This window comes from Stigmatopora nigra, chromosome 1, assembly GCF_051989575.1.
Source record: "Stigmatopora nigra isolate UIUO_SnigA chromosome 1, RoL_Snig_1.1, whole genome shotgun sequence".
Classification (NCBI taxonomy): Eukaryota; Metazoa; Chordata; class Actinopteri; order Syngnathiformes; family Syngnathidae; genus Stigmatopora; species Stigmatopora nigra.
In genome coordinates this window covers 2,068,416-2,089,912 of record NC_135508.1, presented here as the reverse complement: position 1 = coordinate 2,089,912, position 21,497 = coordinate 2,068,416, and the positions used below count along the sequence as shown (strand labels likewise).

At 36.5% G+C, this 21,497-nt stretch overlaps 1 protein-coding gene across 1 annotated transcript in view; it reads left to right on the top strand.

Annotated features, from left to right (window-relative positions):
• The window catches only part of LOC144196622 (plexin-A1-like), a 247,589-nt gene that overhangs the window by 213,657 nt on the left and 12,435 nt on the right, over positions 1-21,497 (top strand). Inside the window, exons 20-28 of the mRNA XM_077716977.1 lie at positions 3,097-3,331; positions 6,147-6,295; positions 9,225-9,322; positions 10,356-10,514; positions 11,219-11,285; positions 14,810-14,956; positions 17,782-17,941; positions 19,501-19,604; positions 19,712-19,808. Of these exons, the coding sequence (XP_077573103.1) occupies positions 3,097-3,331; positions 6,147-6,295; positions 9,225-9,322; positions 10,356-10,514; positions 11,219-11,285; positions 14,810-14,956; positions 17,782-17,941; positions 19,501-19,604; positions 19,712-19,808 (1,216 nt within the window). The remainder of the gene's footprint in view (positions 1-3,096; positions 3,332-6,146; positions 6,296-9,224; positions 9,323-10,355; positions 10,515-11,218; positions 11,286-14,809; positions 14,957-17,781; positions 17,942-19,500; positions 19,605-19,711; positions 19,809-21,497) is intronic.

The following is a 21,497-nucleotide window of genomic DNA, read 5'->3' as shown; positions in this document are numbered from 1 at the left end:
AATATGCCCTTGACAGTTTGAGCTGCTTTGCGTTAAAATACTTTGCTCCTAATGCCGGGGGTCTGTTTATTAGTTTTAGTCTTACTTTATTTTTTTTCAATTTACTGTCTACTAACATTCATACAAGCTTTTTCTAAACGTCTCTCTTGGCACAAATATGATTTATACGCACACAACTCTACTCCGTATGTACATATTTGATTCTTTTTCTTCTAATCAGGCACCAAAGTTCACTTAGAAGTACTTCAAAGTGAATAATCATTATTCATTTGAGTCGGGTATCAACCCCCCTTGTGGATTGCTTGATTTGATGCTATTCCGTATTGGGTATTTTTTTATTTACTGAGATAAACTGTTCTTATGCAAATGTACTTACTGAGCGCTAAAAGAAAAAATATACACACTAAAAAAACATCTGATTCACTTTTCTTAATTGCCATGGCTGCTCAGGGAGATATTTCAATGTTGCTAATTGCTCTGTTTGATTACCGTATTTTCACGACTATAAGGCGCACTTAAAGTCTTAAATTTTCTCTAAAATAGTCAGGGCGCCTTATAATCCAGTGCGCCTTATATATGGAAAAAAATGTAAAATATGCCATTCATTGAGGGTGCGCCTTATAATGTGATGCGCCTTATAATGTGGTGAGCCTTATATATGGAAAATATGGTATTTAGCTTCTACAGTCAAGTTTGAAATAGAATAAGGCTGGAAAACAACAAAATAAACAATAGTACTTCAACCAATAGTGGGGTCCACGCAGAATAAAAACAAAAACGTACTGTATTTTCATGACTATAAGGCGCACTAGTCTTAGATTTTTCTCCAAAATAGACAGGGCGCCTTATAATCCAGTGCGCGTTATATGGAAAAAATTACAATGTGCCATTCATTGAGGGTGCGCCTTATAATCCAGTGTGCCTTATATATGGGAAAAAATAAAATGTGCCATTCATTGAGGGTGCGCCTTATAATGTGGTGCGCCTTATATATGGAAAATACGGTATTTAGCTTCTATAGTCAAATTTGAAATAGAATAAGGCTGGAAAACAACAAAATCTGTACTGACACTGATAAATGCAAAAAAATATATTGAATAAACAATAGTACTTCAACCAATAGTGGCCTCCACGCAGCATAAAAACAAAAAAAACCTAAAAAAAATTTACTGTATTTTCACTACTATAAAGCACACTTAAAAGTCTTAAATTTTCTTCAAAATAGACAGGGCGCCTTATAATCCAGTGCGCCTTATATATGGGAAAAAATACAATGTGCCATTCATTGAGGGTGCGCCTTATAATGCGATGCGCCTTATAACGTGATGCGCCTTACATATGGAAAATAAGGTATTTAGCTCAAGTTTGAAACAGAATAAGGCTGGAAAACAACAAAATCTGTACTGAAACTGATAAATGCAAAAAAATAGATTGAATAAATAATAGTACTTCAACCAATAGTGGCCTCCACGCAGAATAAAAACAAAAATCCTAAAAAAAATAAAGTACTGTATTTTCACGACTATAAGGCGCACTTAAGTCTTAGATTTTTCTCCAAAATAGACAGGGCGCCTTATAATCCAGTGCGCCTTATATATGGAACAAATTAAAATGTGCCATTCATTGAATGAAAATAAATAACCGGATATATATTTCCACTACAAATATCAAAGATACTTTCTCGAAACTTCTCGTTTTTTTAACTTTTTTAAAGAGCAGTTTTATGTTCCATCATCAACATCGTTAAATAAAGTATTTGTAATTCTTTGCATCCTCCAGACCAGAGCTCGTGACCCAAGTTGAGAAAGTCAACTTGAGAGATCTTCATCTTCCACAGCTCTAAGCGTTTACCCTGCAGGCAAAAAAAAAATCAAATCCGCCCTCACAAAAAGTGTTCACAGTAATTGAGGTGATCTAAGGCACCCCTAGCATGCGCCTGTCATCGATGTGCTTCAGTATTGACTAGAGAGGAGATCAAAATTTGATGATTCCTCCAGTTGAAATTGGGTTAAACAACTTCTTTCATCAGGCCACCAAGTTTCGATCTCTTTAGACCGCCAACTAACCATCTGCCGCTGTAAGATAAACCGAGCCAAGTGTTTATTTTCGTTTTACATATACCGTATTTTCACGACTATAAGGCGCACTTAAAAGTCTTAAATTTTCTCCAAAATAGACAGTGCGCCTTATAATCCAGTCTGCCTTATATATGAAAAAAACAGAAATCCAAAAACGAAAAACCACCACTGTCGGATATTAAAAAAACACAAACGCCTGAACTGAAACAATACTGTTAAATATGCAGATAGCAACTAAGTTTTCAAAATCTTCCATCATATAGCTCCTCCCTCACTGCAAGATTTTATACTAAAAAATCCAAAACCTCAACAATGGCTGGCTCTAGAGGTGACTATAAAGTAGTGAGTGAGTGCTTCATACCTGGCAGTCAATATTTTCACCACTATAAGGCACACTTAAGTCTTCAATTTTCTTCAAAATGGACCGTGCGCCTTATAATCCAGTGCGGCTTATATATGGAAAAAACAGAAAAAACACCACTGTTGGATATTAAAAAAACACAAAGGCCTGAACTGAAACAATACTGTTAAATATGCAGATGCCATCTTAGTTTACATAATCTTCCATCATATAGCTCCTCCCCCACTGCAAGATTTTATACAAAAAAAATCCAAAACATCAACAATGGCTGGCTCTAGAGGTGACTGTAAAGTAGTGAGTGCTTCATACCTGGAAGTCAATAGCAATTACCGTATTTTCACGACTATAAGACGCACTTAAAAGTCTTACATTTTTTCCAAAATAGACAGTGTGCCTTATAATACAGTGTGCCTTATTATACGGTGCGCCTTATAACACAGTGTGCCTTTAATACAGTGCACCTTATAATGCAGTGCACCTTATAATGCGGTGCACCTTATAGTCGTGAAAATACGGTAATAGACTATCAAGAGAAATGAAAAATGTATTCTGTTATCATGACCAAGCGTATTGTCAACATGCCTCAGATTGCTTAACTGTCGCTAAAACTTTTGTGGATATTCTTGCTCATTAAATATGCCATTTGTGTATTTTCAGATCCGAGCCGGCGGGTTCGAGTACTCCCCTGGTACTCTTCACATATACTCGGATAGTTTGCTGACGCTGCCTGCCATTATTGGAATCGGCGGTGGTGGCGGAATGCTCTTATTGGTCATCATTGCTGTGCTGATAGCTTATAAGAGAAAATCTAGGGATGCTGATCGCACCCTGAAACGGCTTCAGCTGCAGATGGACAACTTGGAGTCTAGAGTGGCCTTGGAATGTAAAGAAGGTATTGTACACAATGCAGCTTTACTAAAAAAAATAATTAGTATACTGTATTTTCACGACTATAAGGCGCACCGCATTATAAGGGGCACCCTCAATGAATGACATTTTTTCCATATATAAGGCGCACTGTATTCTAAGGCGCACTGTCTATTTGGGAGAAAATTTAAGACTTAAGTGCGCCTTATAGTGGTGAAAATACAGTCATTTCTATTGACTTCCAGGTATGAAGCACTCACTACTTTACAGTCACCTCTAGAGCCAGCCATTGTTGATTTTTGGGATTTTTTTGTAGAAAATCTTGCATTGGGGGAGGAGCTATATGATGGAAGATTTTGTAAACTAAGATGGCACCTGCATATTTCACAGTATTGTTTCAGTTCAGGCGTTTGTGTTCTTTTTAATATCTGACAGTGGTGGTTTTTCGTTTTTGGTTTTCTGTTTTTTCCATTTATAAGGCGCACTGGATTATAAGGCGCAATGGCTATTTTGGAGAAAATTTAAGACTTAAGTGCGCCTTATAGTCGTGGAAATACGGTAATAATAATTGGGCCAAATGGATGTCTGGTTTCAACCACGACATGGCGCAATGTGTGCAGATGCAACACATTATATGATGCGTGATACTTTTATTAAACGGGTAGTCACAGTAGCTCATGAAGTGATACATTGATCTTGGACACTTCAAACGTGTGTCACAATTATATGCTTTAATTTGGCATAGATTAGTGTTGAATGTGATGTGTTTTATTTATAGTTTTATTATATTTAGTTTTTATTTCATTTATTTATCTTCTGAACCACTTATCCTCAATGGTCGCAGGGGGTGCTGGAGCCTATCCCAGCTTACTTAGGGCACCAGGTGAGGGGATTTGTGGGCAGCCAATCGTAAGGTACAAGGACACAAACAACCAATAACTAGTTTAACAATTTAGTGCTCAATTAGCTGAGACTGCATGTTTTTCGGGAACCAGAGTACACGGAGAAAACCCACGCAAGCTCAGGAAGAAAATGCTAAACCCCATACAGTGAGGACCGACCTGGGATCAAACTCACAACCCCAGAACAGTGAGGCTGATGCACTAACTACTCACCAGAGTGCTTTTTAGGCTATTAAAAATGTTTTACATTGTATTATTTTTCCACTCCACATTTTGGAGTTGGTGGTGAACTACTATCGTATCGGCAGCTCCCATTAGCTCTCTAAAATTTGTTTTCTTTTGTTCTGGTTACAGTTAACATTGAATGGTTTATTATTAAGGGAAAGGTGTTTAAAAACTCATAGAAAAAATGGGGTAACGGTAGCAACACATTTTGTTGTGCATTTGTTCCCACATCGTAAAGAGCCCATGCTGCCTTCTGCTCTCCCAGCTGTCCTTTAGAAATGTTAAAGTGTGTGTGGGCGAAGAAGCAGATAAAAGAGGTGTACTTGGGATGGAGCACGTGGGGGGGACGGGGGTCATGTAGTTCAATCATCCGCCAGCCATTATTAAAGGCAGACAAGTCTAGGTTGAACATGTGAAGTAGCATCTGAATAGACACAAGTGCAATGAATAGACATTAGCGATAAGAAAGGCAGGCATAAATTGCATTTTAAAGTAAATCGTGCAATATATGTTAAGTGCTATATATGTTAAGCTAAATATATGTTAGGCACAATATATTTTAAGCACAATATATGTTAGTCAAAATTTGTTAAGCACAATATATGTTAAGCACAATATATGTTAAGCACAAAATATGTTAAGCACAATATATGTTAAGCACAATATAAGTTAAGAACAATATATGTTAAGCACAATATATTTTATCACAATATATGTTAAGCTTGATATATGTTAAGCACAATATATGTTAAGCACAATATATGTCAAGCACAGTTTATGTCAAGCACAATATACGTTAAGCACTACATATGTTAAGCGCTACATATGTTAACCACTACATGTGTTAAGCATTACATGTGTTAAGCACTACATATGTTAAGCAATATATGTTAAGCACAATATATGTTAAGCGCAATAGATGTTAAGTGCAATAGATGTTAAGTGCAATATATGTTAAGCAAAATATATATTAAGCACAATATATGTGAAGCACAATATATGTTAAGCACCATATATGTTAAGCACCATATATGTTAAGCACAGTATATGTTAAGCACAATATTTGTTAAGCACAATATATGTTAAGCACAATATATGTTAAGCACTAAATATGTTAAGCACTAAATATGTTAAGCACAATGTATGTTAAGCACAATACATGTTAAGCACAAAATATGTTAAGCATTATATATGTTAAGTACTATATATGTTAAGCACGACATATGTTAAGCACCACATATGTTAAGCACCACGTATGTTAAGCACAAAATATGTTCAGCACAAAATATGTTAAGCACAATATACACTGAGCACAACATACGTTAAGCACAATATATGTTAAGCACAATATACGTTAAGCACAATATATGTTAAGCACTATATATGTTAAGCACAATATATGTTACGCACAAAACATGTTAAGCACAATATATGTTAAGCGCAATATATGTTAAGCGCAATATATGTTAAGCACAATATATGTTAAGCACAAAATATGTTAAGCACAATATGTTAAGCACAATATATGTTAAGCACAATATATGTTAAGCACAATATATGTTCAGCACAATATATGTTAAGCACAATATATGTTAAGCACTATATATGTTAAGCACACTTTACTGCTTTTGTTAAATTGATAGATTTCCTGCTTCCGAAATTTAACTGTCTATCAATCTTTTACTATTTCTTTTGTTTTTGTTTTCCCTGAAGCATTTGCTGAACTTCAGACAGACATCCACGAGCTGACGCAAGAATTAGACGGTGCCGGAATTCCCTTCTTGGACTATCGGACATATGCCATGAGGGTGTTATTCCCGGGCATTGAGGACCACCCTGTGCTCAAGGAGATGGAGGTACGGGTCAGTAAACTGTCATATCAATTTCAAACTAACACTCACTAACATGAATTGGAAGCAAAATCTAGGGCCGCTGAACACGCTAACCGACAGTACTTTTGTTAACAACAGTTTCACACGCTGACGATTGACGCGAGATGAAAACCCTACTTTGCTCCTGTCAATCACGTATCCTCTAGACACGTAGATAGACCGATTTCCGGCATTTGAAGGACACGAAACCTTCACAGACCCATTATGATAATAATCATAATAATTGCATTACGTGTAGTATAGTATGTCACATGGAATAGCATTGTCTCTGCCGGCTGGGTAGTTAGCACATCGGCCTCAAAGTTCTGGGTTCAATTTCAGGTGGGTCCTTACTGTCTGAATTTTGCATTTTCTCTCCGGGGATGCGTGGGTTTTCTCTGGGTTCCTCCCACATCCGAAAAACATATATGCTAAGCTACCTGGTTGTACACTCTAAATTGTCCCTAGCTACGAGTGATTGGTTGTTTGTCCCTTTGTTCCCTGCGATTGGCTGCCCACTATTTTAAGGTGTCCCCTGGCTGGTGCCCGTAGTTAGCTGGGATACGCTCCAGCACCCTATGTGACCCTTTGTAAGGATAAGAGATTCAGAAGATGAACAAATGAATAAAACATATCACAAAGTATAATAGTAAAATATGCCAAATTGTAGCATATCATTTCCACACAAGTTTGAAGTGTCCAAGATCAATGTATCACTTAACGAGTAGCGGTCACCACTCGTTCTTCCAGCACCCCCCGTGAGCCTTCTCAGGATAAGCGGTTCAGAAAATGAATTAATAAAACACACATCACATAGTATAATAGTAAAATATGCCAAATTTTATTATATACTTTCAACACACGTTTGAAGTGTCCATGATCAATGTATCACTTAACGAGCAACTGTCACCACTCATTCATCCAGCACACCCTGTGACCCTTGTCAGGATAAACGGTTCAGAAAATGAATGAATAAAACACACATCACTTAGTATGAACGTAAAATATGCCAAATATTTGCATATAATTTCAACACACGTTTGAAGTGTCCAAGATCAATGTATCATTTAAAGAGCAGTGGACACCAATCGTTCGTCCAGCACCCCCCGTGAGCCATCTCAGGATAAGTGGTTCAGAAAATGAATGAATAAAACACACATCACTTAGTATAAACGTAAAATATGCCAAATACTTGCATTTAATTTCGACACATGCTTGAAGTGTCCAAGATCAATGTATCACTTAAAGAGCAGCGGTCAACACTTATTCGTCCAGCACCCTCCGTGAGCCTTCTCAGGATAAGTGGTTCAGAAAATGAATGAATAAAATCCATATCACGTCCAATTCTAATAATGCTCAAGCATTTTATTTACTGATATGGAGGTTTCAACACTTCGTTATAACACATTGCGGGAGAGAAATTAGTGCCAAGGGGGTGACGATAAAGGTGGAAATTGTGTTTGAAAGAAGATAACCACACGTGAAGAACTTAATAATAAATAAGAACATGGCCAAGAAAGCCTACAGTGAAAGAGGCGGAGCCAAACGTTGACAGATCGGCATCTTTAGGGTGTTTCTTGGGCTCTGCATGAGTGGTGACAGGTGGAGGGAGGCCAGTGGAACGAGTCAGGGTGTCTCCATCTTTGACACAAACACATCCGATCACGTCACGCCTCGACGAACCAAAAAGATGGAGGGACGAAAGGACTCCTGACTATGGATGCATTTTTAAAATTTTAAGTTTTTTTTGACAGAAAAAATGGGGCTAAGGAGATTTTTCATTGTTGCTTTTTTGGAAAATGTAGTTTCTTATAGTATAATAGAGGGTAAAGTGTGGTAAAAATAAATAATTGTTATAATCAGATTACTGATATTTAATTAAAAAATATTCTGTTCTGTGAAAGCCAAAAAATTCTTAAAAAAATTTAGTTTAAGATTGTATTATTTTTTTTAATGCCACTACGTAACATAAAATACATAAAAAAGAATAAAGAAATTCAAAAAATGACTTTTTAGGTTGATGGCAGGATTTGGTAAATAAATTGACATTTTTTCCTGCAAGTACTTTTAATTGGCGTCTCATTTTCAACGAGTAGGCAGACATTGGCAAAAACGATTCTTTTCTTGTCAATTTTCTAACAGAAAAGGACCATGCTGTGATGCCAGAAAGGCAATTATGTCAAATTGTCATCTAAAATCGTTTCTCCGGTAGACAAAAAAAAGCAGCAGCACAACAAGACATCGATGTGTGCTTAAAAACTAAATGTTTTAACAGAAAATGAAACCTCTTTTTTCAATGTTTAGAAAAGACTTTTCTTTAAACTCCAGCATTGGAATGTTATGAAATCATCAATTTCATGAACGAAATGAAAATTTTTGGTTCGTTTTGTCAGTTTCACGTTTTGTTTGAGACATGACAAATGCATATCTGGCAACATATACATTTTTTTCCAAATTTCATACATTTTTTTGATCATTTCAAATTGTGTATGCCGTCCGTATACCAACTTTTTTGAAGAGCATTTTTTTAAGTACGTTTTTTTTGTGTAAAAACGATCTAATTTTACCCATTTCGTCTCTAATCCGGATCGTTTCGGACACTTGCAGATGAAAACGTTATCGTTAATATCTAATATTCATACTCTAAGCATGATATCAGTCAAGTACCCCTTTTCACTATATAAATATAGCGTGTCAGCAAGCAATGTACCCAAAACAGTCAAGCTATCAGCGCCATACAGTGACATCTACAGAATTTTGAATTTAGTGCATACACAAGGCGCACCGACTGATTGGGAGCACTGTCCACTTTAAAGAAAATTATTGATTGACAGGTATGGAAATGACAGGAAATGTATGTTAAAGTTATTTTTTGTGTTTTTTTTTTGTTCTTGTTGTAAATCGTGTTCTTCTTTTTCAGGTGCAGGCTAATGTTGAAAAGGCTTTGACGTTGTTTGGCCAACTACTAACAAAGAAGCATTTCCTGCTGACTTTCATAAGAACTCTCGAAGCCCAAAGGTCTGTTTTTTTATATTATAATGCTCTTATTTTGAAAGGGTACTCTATTGCTTTGAAAGGAAGACTTGTACAGATTTTGTCAAGTTGAACTGAAATGCAATCAATGACCCGTTCAATGTTTTAATGGAGATATGTCAACAATAGTTCATCACATTCTTGTCTGAAACTACCGTATTTTCACGACTATGCGCCTTATATATGGAAAAAACAGTAAACCAAAAACGAAAAACCACCACTGTCGGATATTAAAAAAACACAAAGGCCTGAACTGAATGCTCAATACTGTGAAATATGCAGATGCCATCTTAGTTTACAGCATCTTCCATCATATAGCTCCTCCCCCACTGCAAGATTTTATACAAAAAAATCCGAAACATCAACAATGGCTGGCTCTAGAGGTGACTGTAAAGTAGTGAGTGCTTCATACCTGGAAGTCAGTAGCAATTACCATATTATCACAACTATAAGGCGCACTTAAAAGTCTTCAATTTAATCCAAAATAGACAGTGCGCCTTATAATCCAGTGCACCTTATATATGGGAAAAAAACGAAAACAAAAAACCACCACTGTCGGATATTAAAAAAAACACAAACGCCTGAACTGAATACTCAATACCGTGAAATATGCAGATGCCATCTTAGTTTACAAAATCTTCCATCACATATCTCCTCCCCCCCTGCAAGATTTTATACCAAAAAAATCCAAAACATCAACAATGGCTGGCTTTAGAGGTGACTGTGAAGTAGTGAGTGAGTGCTTCATACCTGGAAGTCAATAGCAAATACCGTATTTTCACCACTATAAGGCGCACTTAAAAGTCTTCAATTTTCTCCAAAATAGACAGTGCGCCTTATAATACAGTGCGCCTTATATATGGAAAAATGTCATTCGTTGAGGGTGTGCTTTATAATGCGGTGCGCCTTATAGTCGTGAAAATACAGTGTTCACATTGATGGTGGTTGGAAATAAAACATTTCTTGAATAAAGGAATGAAAAAAAACGCAAATTTGAACCCACTCTCTCTATTTCCAGGTCATTTTCAATGCGGGACCGAGGAAATGTGGCGTCACTGATCATGACAGCCCTACAGGGGGAGATGGAGTACGCCACGGGAGTCTTGAAGCAGCTTTTGTCAGATTTGATTGACAGAAATCTGGAGAACAAAAACCATCCCAAGTTGCTTTTGAGGAGGTGAGAAAAACAAAGAAAAACTCTCCCAAAGATTCTAACTTAAAATGTGGTGAGAATAAAACATTTGGCAAAACGAAATGGTCAAAACTAAAGATGACACATGCAAAATTGTAGCCAAAGTCTTTACAAAAACAGGACGTTTCGTCTTTTCGCAATTACAGTGTTCCCTCGGTTATCGCGGTTATTGGGTACCGGACCCCCCGCAATAAGTGCATTTCCACGAAGTAGGCGTGCCCCTTCAAAAATGCTTAAAGAAACGTATAACACGTGCACAAAAGCACCACCAAGCAAAAGCATCATAGTAGTCCGGATGGAGGATCTTCTGCAGTTTTTTTGCACGTAAGAATCATCGTTATTGGGAGTTGTGAATATTGTTTTTTTTGGGCCTGTAAACAGCCATGACATCATCAATGCCATTCCTGAACTCTCACCATGTTATTGACCATTTCTTTGGCCTTTTTTGATGCAATTACTAATTCTTATTGAATATTTGGTTTCCACCTCTTGTAAGATGATGTAATTTATAATTTTAACTTAATATCTTTACATTTTTTATATTTTTTTTCCTGAAAAAAATCCTCAAAGCTCTAAGTCCGCGATAGCTGAAGCGTGAAGTAGCGAGGGAACACTGTAATACCATTTATAAGCAGTCTTTTTGCTTATGACATCTATATTTGTATTAATGTTTTTTTTGTGTGTACTAGAACGGAATCTGTCGCTGAGAAAATGCTGACCAACTGGTTTACCTTCCTTTTGTATAAATTCCTCAAGGTAAGGCCTATAACTTTCGTCTTTATAGCTGGTTTACCTTCCTTTTGTATAAATTCCTCAAGGTAAGGCCTATAACTTTCGTCTTTATAGCTGTATCAAAGATTAAAATTGACATACTTAGTATGACTTCTCATTCTTGTATGCTCATATTGAAAATATAAAAACAAATGTTAAAAATCATTATACGTTAAATTAAAACTGAGAAAATAGATACTTGTTCATATAACATAGTTATTAACATTTTTTTGATAACCCTAGCCTAAAAAACAACAACATTAGCTATTGGTGAACATAGTGACAGCCATTTCTGACCACCATAAAAAAATTCAACTCTCTAAGATGCAGAGTTTTGACAAACATAAAGTGAGAATCTTAACATAACCACACACACATCCATAAATCACACTTTATTAGATTATAGGTAAACTACCGTATTTTTACGACTATTAGGCGCACCGCATTATAAGGCGCACCCTCAATGAATGACATTTTTTTCCATATATTAGGCGCACTGTAATACAAGGCGCACTGTATTATAAGGCGCACTGTATTGTAAGGCTCACTGTCTAATTTGGAGAAAATTGAAGACTTAAGTGCGCCTTATAGTCGTGAAAATACGGTAATTGACTTCCAGGTATGAAGCACTCACTACTTTACAGTCACCCCTAGAGCCAGCCATTGTTGATGTTTTGGATTTTTTGGTATAAAATCGTGGAGTGGGGGAGGAGCTATATGATTGAAGGTGTTGTAAACTAAAATGGCATCTGCATATTTAACAGTATTCTTTCAGTTCAGGCGTTTGTGTTTTTTTAAATATCTGACAGTGGTGGTTTTACGTTGTTGGTTTTCAGTTTTTTCCATACATAAGGCGCACTGGATTATAAGGCGCACTGTCTTATTTTGGAGAAAATGTAAGACTTTTAAGTGCGCCTTATAGTCGTGAAAATACGGTAATTGTAATTTTGCTGTGCACAATAACATGAAATCCACTTTTTAAGAGAGTAAACAAAATTGTTGATAGAGTCAAATTATGAATGTAGACATTAAACTCAAGCACTTTTTTTGTTAACAATTCTCAAGGTATCATCAGAAAACGCTGAGTAATTCCTCCTAGCTTGTTTTGATTGCCCAGACGTTATTAAAACACTATCTCATCAGCCATAACGGCACACTAATAAAAAAGCTAAACCAAATTCTGATGGGTACCCTGACAAAACGGTCACGCATTTAAACCCCCATTAAAATAACAAATCTGACTGTGATGTTATTCACAGACATTACCATTGTGTTTTCACCAATGTCATGCTAATCGGGCTTCAACAGGCAGCGTGAAATAGAAAGCGCTTTGATGGAATTTGAAGGGTAAGCATGTTGGGCTCATTGAGGTCACCATGCTTTCAAGGTTTTGTACTCTTCGTGGAATAAATTCAATTCAAGGCGTCGTAAACCAGATGCTTCTGTTCATGAGGACATATTTTTGGGACTATAAGGCGTACTAGCTAAAGAATACTCAATGAAGAGGGAAAAAATGCAGTAATCCCTCGTTTTTGCGGATTATGTAGACCAGAAATGTCCGTAATAATCGAAAAGTAACAAACTGGTTATTGGAGCTTTTTTTGAGAGGCATTTTTCTTTAAAAATATTCAATTCAATTCAAGGCGTCGTAGACCAGATGCTTCTGTTCATGAGGACATATTTTTGGGACTATAAGGCGTACTAGCTAAAGAATACTCAATGATGAGGGAAAAAAATGCAGTAATCCCTCGTTTTTTGCGGATTATGTAGACCAGAAATGTCCGTAATAATCGAAAAGTAACAAACTGGTTATTGGAGCTTTTTTTGAGAGGCATTTTTCTTTAAAAATATTCAATTCAATTCAAGGCGTCGTAGACCAGATGCTTCTGTTCATGAGGACATATTTTTTGGGACTATAAGGCGTACTAGCTAAAGAATACTCAATGAAGAGTGGAAAAACTACAGTAATCCCTCGTTTTTTTGCGGATTATGTAGACCAGACATGTCCGAGATAATAAAAAAAAAACGCAAAAAAACAAACTGGTTATTGGAGCTATTATATTATATTATATTATATTATATTATATTATATTATATTATATTATATTATATTATATTATATTATATTATATTATATTATATTATATTATTATATTATATTATATTATATTATATTATATTATATTATATTATATTATATTATATTATATTATATTATATTATATTATATTATATTATATTATATTATATTATATTATATTATATTATATTATATTATATTATATTATATTATATTATATTATATTATAGTATAGTATAGTATATTATATTATATTATATTATATTATATTATATTATAGTATATTATATTATATTATATTATATGATATGATATTATATTATATTATATTTTTGTACTGACTTCCGCCATTTTTTTTATCTGTCTTCCCTTTGATTTTGACATCTTTATGAACTATTTTTTTCAAAATTTGCTATGTAGTGAAGAGGTGAAGGGTCGCAATATTTATTTGTATGGCGGACAAGTGGTGGAGTGGTGAGCCCCACAGTTGTGGGGTTGTGGGTTCGATTCCAGGTCGGACCTCACTGTTTGGAGTTTGGGTGGGTTTTCTCTGGGTCCTCCAGTTTTCTCCCACATCCCCCAAAAATACATGCTAGGCTATGGGTGGGTAAACTTTTGGGCCCGGGGGAGCACATTGACTTTAAAAATGTGACAGATGGGCAGAGTCAGCACAAGATACGATACATATAAAAAAAATGCATCCGTTAACAGTACATATGAAACATGAACAGAAAAAATGGACTAAAGTATTAACATACTCATCATTCATCACTCTAGTAAAAAGTGTAAAGTACAAAGTTAAGTAAAAAGGAATGTATTAAGAAATATTAAAATGTCATTTAAAAAAAAGATAGAGGGGCTTTAAAACACGAAAAACAAATAAGAGTGGACACAGCTACTGCCATTGGCTTCCGTGTGACGGCGCCATCTAGGGGAAAGAAAAAAATCATTATTTGGACAACGTCGGCGGGCCGGTTTAAAAAGCCTAACGGGCTTCCATCATATAGCTCCTCCCCCACTGAAAGATTTTAGAACCAAAAAATCCAAAACATCAACAATGGCTGGCTCTAGAGGTCTTAAATTTTCTCCAAAATAGACAGTGCGCCCGCCCTATAATACAGTGCGCCTTAAATATGGAAAAAATGTCATTCCTTGAGGGTACGCCTTATATTGCGGTGCGCCTTATCGTCGTGAAAATACGGTAATAATTAGTCGCAGGCTCGGCCAAACTAACAATAAAATGTGACTTATAGTCCGGAAAATGCGTTGACTAAGATGTTTATTTCTTAGTGAAGTCAACAATGTCAAAGGCCAAGGTTGCTTCCTTTCACCATTTTGATGTATTTATTTTACGGACTATCGCTTTGCAAGTTTATAGGTTCCTCACAGGAGTCCTTCTCTTTATACGTGTCCTCCTCCCTTTGACCAGGAGTGTGCAGGCGAGCCTCTTTTCATGCTTCACTGTGCCATCAAGCAACAGATGGAGAAAGGACCAATAGACGCCATCACGGGAGAGGCTCGCTATTCTCTTAGTGAGGACAAGCTCATCAGGCAACAGATTGACTACAAAACGCTGGTCAGTTTAATTTAATGTTCCTGTCTCCTTTTGGCTTACAACACCACCAAAGTTAACAAATTAACTGTCGATGTGCAGAAATAATATTTTTTTAGGTTTTGTAAACTAAGTACCGTATTTTCTCGCATATAGGCCGTATTTGTGGGGGGAAAAATATGACTGAAGCAAGGGTACGGCTTATATGCGCATAAATTGGACTTGACAAATTTAACAAATTAACTGTTGTTGTGCAGAAACAATATTTTTTTAGCTCCATATGTTTGAGTAAAATCTTCGTTAGGGTTTTTGTGAACTAAGTACCGTATTTTCTCGCATATAGGCCGTATTTGTCGCTAAAAAATAATGACTGAATCAAGGGTACGGCTTATATGCGCATAAATTGGATTTGACAAAGTTAACAAATTAACTGTCGATGTGCAGGAGTAATATTTTTTTTTATCACTTGATCTTTTATTTTGAAATAAATGACTGTATTACTTGTTTCGTCTGTTAACTTGCAGTTTTATGCCTGTCAGGTTTAATTTATGCGCTTAAAAGCCGTACCCATGATTTTTTTTTATTTTTGTGGGGTTAGGTTTAGGGTTTTTGTAAACGAAGTACTGTATTTTCTCGCATATAGGCCGTATTTGTGGGGAAAAAATTATGACTGAAGCAAGGGTACGGCTTATATGCGCATAAATTGGACTAGACAAAGTTAACAAATTAACTGTTGTTGTGCAGGAACAATATTTTTTTTAGCTCCATTTGTTTATTGAGTAAACTGTTCGTTAGGGTTTTTGTGAACTAAGTACCGTATTTTCTCGCAAATAGGCCGTATTTGTCGCTCAAAAAATAATGACTGAATCAAGCGTACGGCTTATATTTGCATAAATTAGATTTGACAAAGTTAACAAATTAACTGTCGACGTGCAGGAACAATATTTTTTAACTGTTTGTTCATTGTGGAAAATGTTTTTGGTGGGATTAGGGTTTTTGTAAACTAAATACTGTATTTTCTCGCATGTAGGCCGTATTTGTCGCTAAAAAATAATAACTGAATCAAGGGTACGGCTTATATGCGCATAAATTGGATTTGACAAAGTTAACAAATTAACTGTCGACATGCAGGAACAATATTATTTAGCTCCATTTGTTCTTTGTGTAAAAAATGTGTTAAAATGTGTGTTTTTGGTGGGGTTAGGGTTATTCTAAACTAAGTACCGTATTTTCTCGCATATAGGGCGTATTTGTCTCTCAAAAAATAATTACTGAATCAAGGGTATGGCTAATATGCGCATAAATTGGACTTGACAAAGTTGATAAATTAACTGTTGACATGCAGGAACAATATTATTTAGCTCCATATGTTCATTGTGTAAAAAATGTGTTAAAATGTGTGTTTTTGGTGGGGTTAGGGTTATTCTAAACTAAGTACCGTATTTTCTCGCATATAGGCCGTATTTGTCCCTCAAAAAATAATGACTGAATCAAAGGTACGGCTTATATGCGCATAAATTAGATTTGACAAAGTTAACAAATTAACTGTTGATGTGCAGGAATAATATTTTTTTTTTTATCACTTGATCTTTTATTTTGAAATAAATGACTATTACTTGTTTTGTCTGTTAACTTGCAGTTGTATGCCTGTTAAGTTTAATGTATGCGCATATAAACCGTACCCTTGATTTGTTTGGGGGGGAGGGGGGTTTAGGCTGTTAGGGTTTTTGTAAACGAAGTAATGTATTTTCTCGCTAAAAATAATAATGACTGAATCAAGGGTACGGCTTATATGCGCATAAATTGGACTTGCACATAAATTGGACTTTGCAAAATTAACAAATTAACTGTTGATGTGCAAGAACAATATTTTTAGCTACGTTTGTTCATTGTGGAAAATGTTTTTGGTGGGATTAGGGTTTTTGTAAACTAAGTACTGTATTTTCTCGCATATAGGCCGTATTTGTCGCTAAAAAATAATGACTGAATCAAGGGTACGGCTTATATGCGCATAAATTGGATTTGACAAAGTTAACAAATTAACTGTCGACATGCAGGAACAATATTATTTAGCTCCATATGTTCATTGTGTTAAAAATGTGTTAAAATGTGTGTTTTTGGTGGGGTTAGGGTTCTTGTAAACTAAGTACTGTATTTTCTCGCATATAGACCGTATTTGTCGCTAAAAAATAATGACTGAATCAAGGGTATGGCTTATATGCGCATAAATTGGACTTGACAGGCATAAAACTGCAAGTTTACAACAAAACGAGTAATACACTCATTTATTTCAAAATAAAAGATCAAGAGATAAAACTTATTTTCAAGTCTATTCATGAAATTCAAGAAAAAAATTAACCATATCTTGCATAAAACGTAAAAATAAAACTTAATTACTTGTCCCTGCCATTGTTTGCAGGCCTCACAGTTCTGGGGTTGCGGGTTCGATCGCCCCAAGCTTACATGGGTTGTCACCGGGTACTAAGTTTTCCCCCAGCAACCCAAAAATATGCATGCTAGGCTAGCTGGTTGAACACTCTAAATTGCCCCTAGCTACAAGCTATTGGTTGTTTATCTCCCACTGGCCTGTGATTGGCTGTCGATAGAATTCAGAATCTTCCCGGCCCGGTACCTGTAGTTAGCTGGGATAGGCTCCAGCACCCTCCCGCCACCCTTGTGGGGATAACTGTTTGAGAAAATGAACTAATGTATTTATTTCACTCCTAACTTTGAGAAAATCCTCATGAATTCTAAGCAGTATTCCAATGTGGTTATCAGTGGGTGCCTTGAAGCTGTTATTTTCTAAACTGGGTGACACTTTCCAACCCCTTCTTTGTTTCATGTGCCAGACATTGCACTGCGTGAACCCAGAAAACGAGAACGCCTCTGAGGTGACCGTTAAGTGTCTAAATTGTGACACCGTCACTCAGGTTAAAGAGAAGCTGCTAGACGCTGTCTATAAAGGCAGCCCATATTCTCTCAGGCCTAAGGCTTCGGACATGGACTTGGGTAAGCCACACTAGAAAGTACTTTACCAGTTTTTTTTTTTTACTTTGAGACCAATACATAGCTGGGAATCTCATCCAATTGCTCCCCTTATTAATGAATGCAATTCCCCTTATTAAGTGATAATAAACTGTACTTAAAAGTCTAAAATTCCCAATCAGTTGGTGCGCCTTGTGTATGTAGTAAATTCAAGATTTTGTAGATGTCGCTGTATGTCGCTGACAGCTAGACTGTCTGGGTACATTGCTTGCTGACGCGCTATATTTATATAATGATTTTATTTTACCCGATATAAAAGTTGTTATATGGCGTACACAATTTGAAATGATCAAAAAATGTATGAAATATGGGAAAAAATGTAAGTTGGACATTGGTGAGATTGCTGAATAGTTATGATGAGAAATCCAAAGTACCGTATTTTCACGACTATAAGGCGCACCGCATTATAAGGCGCACCCTCAACGAATGACATTTTTTTCATATATAAGGTGCACTGTATTATAAGGCGCACTGTCTATTTTGGAGAAAAGTTAAGACTTTTAAGTGCGCCTGATAGTGCTAAAAATGCGGTAATTGGTATTGACTTTCAGGTATGAAGCACTCACTACTTAACAGTCACCTCTAGAGCCAGCCATTGTTGATGTTTTGGATTTTTTGGTATAAAATCTTGCAATGGGGAGGAGCTATATGATGGAAGATGTTGTAAACTAAGATGGCATCTGCATATTTAACAGTTTCAGTTCAGGCGTTTGTGTTTTTTTTTAATATCCGACAGTGGTGGTTTTTCGTTTTCTGTTTTTTCCATATATAAGGCGCACTGTCTATTTTGGAGAAAATTTAAGACTTTTAAGTGCGCCTTATAGTCGTGAAAATACGGTAGATAAAACAAAGAAACAGAAATGGAATCGAACCAAGAATACAATTTTACTTAACTAAGTAAACTTGCTTTGAGAGATATAGTTTGTATCACTATGGTTAAATCATGTAAATATTGCGCTCCATGCTGTATAGGAATACACACATTTGTCAATTTTGTACGCCATATAACAACATTTGTACAGGATTTTTTTAAGTATGTTTTTCTTTGTAAAACCCATTTTGGCATGGATGTCAGTCAATGCAGCGTTTTCACTATATAAATATAGCACGTCAGCAAGCAATGTACCCAGACAGTCAAGCTGTCCGAAACATATAGCGACATCTACAGAACTTTAAATTTAGTCTATACAAAAGGCTCATTAGGCGCCCTGTCCATTTTGGCTAAATTTTAGACTTTTTAGTGCGCCCTATGTGAGTAAATATATACCACATTGCATTTGTAAGGTTTATTATTGCTTAATAAGTGGAATTGCATTTAATAATAAGGGATTTGGTTGCCTGAGGTTGCCAGATATGCAACAACTCATCTTTCAATTGAAAATAACCATTAACATATAACATATTTGGTCTTGAAATCCTTCAAGTACCAGTTAAATACCCCCCCCCCCCTCAAAAAAACCCAGAAACTTTATCCTAACACCATATTTCCTTCCATTTTCCTCACAAAAATCCTTCATCTAAAGAATGGCGTCAAGGTCGAATGGCCCGAATTATTCTGCAGGATGAAGACATCACCACGAAAATAGATAATGACTGGAAAAGACTCAACAGTCTGGCTCACTATCAGGTATCGGGGAAGGGGGCACAAATATGGGCACAGAAAGTAAAAATGCACCAAAGCAAGTTTTCACTCAGGAGTAATAACATTTTTTGCTGGTTTCATTTAATGTGTAGGTTACAGATGGCTCCGTAATCGCACTGGTGCCAAAGCAGAACTCTGCCTATAACATCTCTAACTCATCCACCTTCACCAAGAGCCTCAGCAGATACGGTACTTGCCTTCTTATTGACTTGATCCCCATCTTTCTCTCTCTCACTTTCTCTCTTTGGCTGTTTCTGTTTATGATGGCAGCAATCATAGCCTCCATTCTTCTTTTTTTTCCCATCTCGGTCAATGGCAATCCTTTTTTTTTTTTTTTATCTAGCACCATCACCCCCTCAGGCCAAGGCTGTTTAATGGCTATTTCCAAGCAGCCTGTAAATGAGAGGTATAAAAGAAGACACCTCAATACCTAGCTGACAAAGAAGTGAGGATGAGTGACAGCAGTGATTGACAGATCCCCCAATGTGGAGTTAAATGAAAAATCAGATTAAAGGAGCGATTGCTATTCTTAAAAATATGACGCATTTGTTAAATTGCTATGACCGCTAATGTATTCGAATATAACTACCTTTTTTCCCCGGGTCTGGGTGGGTTTCCTCCGGGTACTCCAGTTTCCTCCCACAAAAAAAAAACATGCATGGTAGGATGATTGGACACTCTAAATTGCTCCTAGCTACGAGTGATTGGTCGTCCGTCTCCTTGTTCCTTGCAATTCGCTGGCCACTGATTCAGGGTGTTGTCCCCTGCCTATGGCCCAGGGACAGTTGGGATTGGCTCCAGCACCCCCATGACCCAAGTGAGACAAGTGAACAAGAGATTCAGAAGATGAATGAATGTATAAAACGCACAAAACATAGTATAATAGTAAAATCTGCCAAATTCTAGCATATAGTTTCAACACAAGTTTGAAGTGTCCAAGATCAATGTATCACTTAACGAGCAGCTGCCATCACTTGTTCCTCCAGCACCTTCCCATGACCTGGTTCAGAAAACGAGATGAGATAACCCTCTCCCATGAATTTCAACTACTACTACAGATAATATGATGCTATTTTTTCTCTCTCTGGGGGTCGCAGGGGGTGCTGAAGCCTATCCAAAGCCGATTACACTCACAAGGGTGTTCATGTGTTTTGGTCCTCAATTATATATATATATATTGTTTTAAAGTCATGTTGACTGTTACAACTCAAGCCAATATAGCGAGCTAAAAAGAGTCGGGTGGAGGGTGCTGGAGCTTATCCCAAGTAACAACGGCCACCAGGTGGGGGACACCCTGAATCGGTGGCCGGCCAATCGCAGGGCTCGATGAGACAAACAATGTACACACCCCCAAAACATGCATGCTAGGGTATAGTTTATCAGCTTATTCATTGATTGTTTTATTATTTTTTTAAAAACATTGGGTGTTTTTTTTGTGTTTAGTTTGTTAGCTGCAAAATATTAACGATGACTTTTCTTAAGATTTTCCCTTCAAAGTAACACATTTGTACTCCCAATTAAAACCATGAATATGGAGGCAAAAATGTGGAATCGGGGCGGCTTATACGAGAGAAATCATCAAATTCAACGATTATAACCCAATTTTAAGGGTACGGCATATACGTGGAGACTGTCAATATGCAAGAAAATGCAGCCGATACGGCCATTTTTATTAAACAAATAGTCCACTAGTAAGAATGACGAGTGCTTTGGATAAATATGTCCATGATGGGTTTGGAATTAAAGCCTCTGGCGACCTCCAAACATAAAAAAACCCAAAACAACAGACACCACTCCAGTGAGACTATCTATCTCTTTTTGAGCCTATGCCCTCCCATTACTCTCAATTCCATTCCCCCCGCCTCTCTAACACGTATT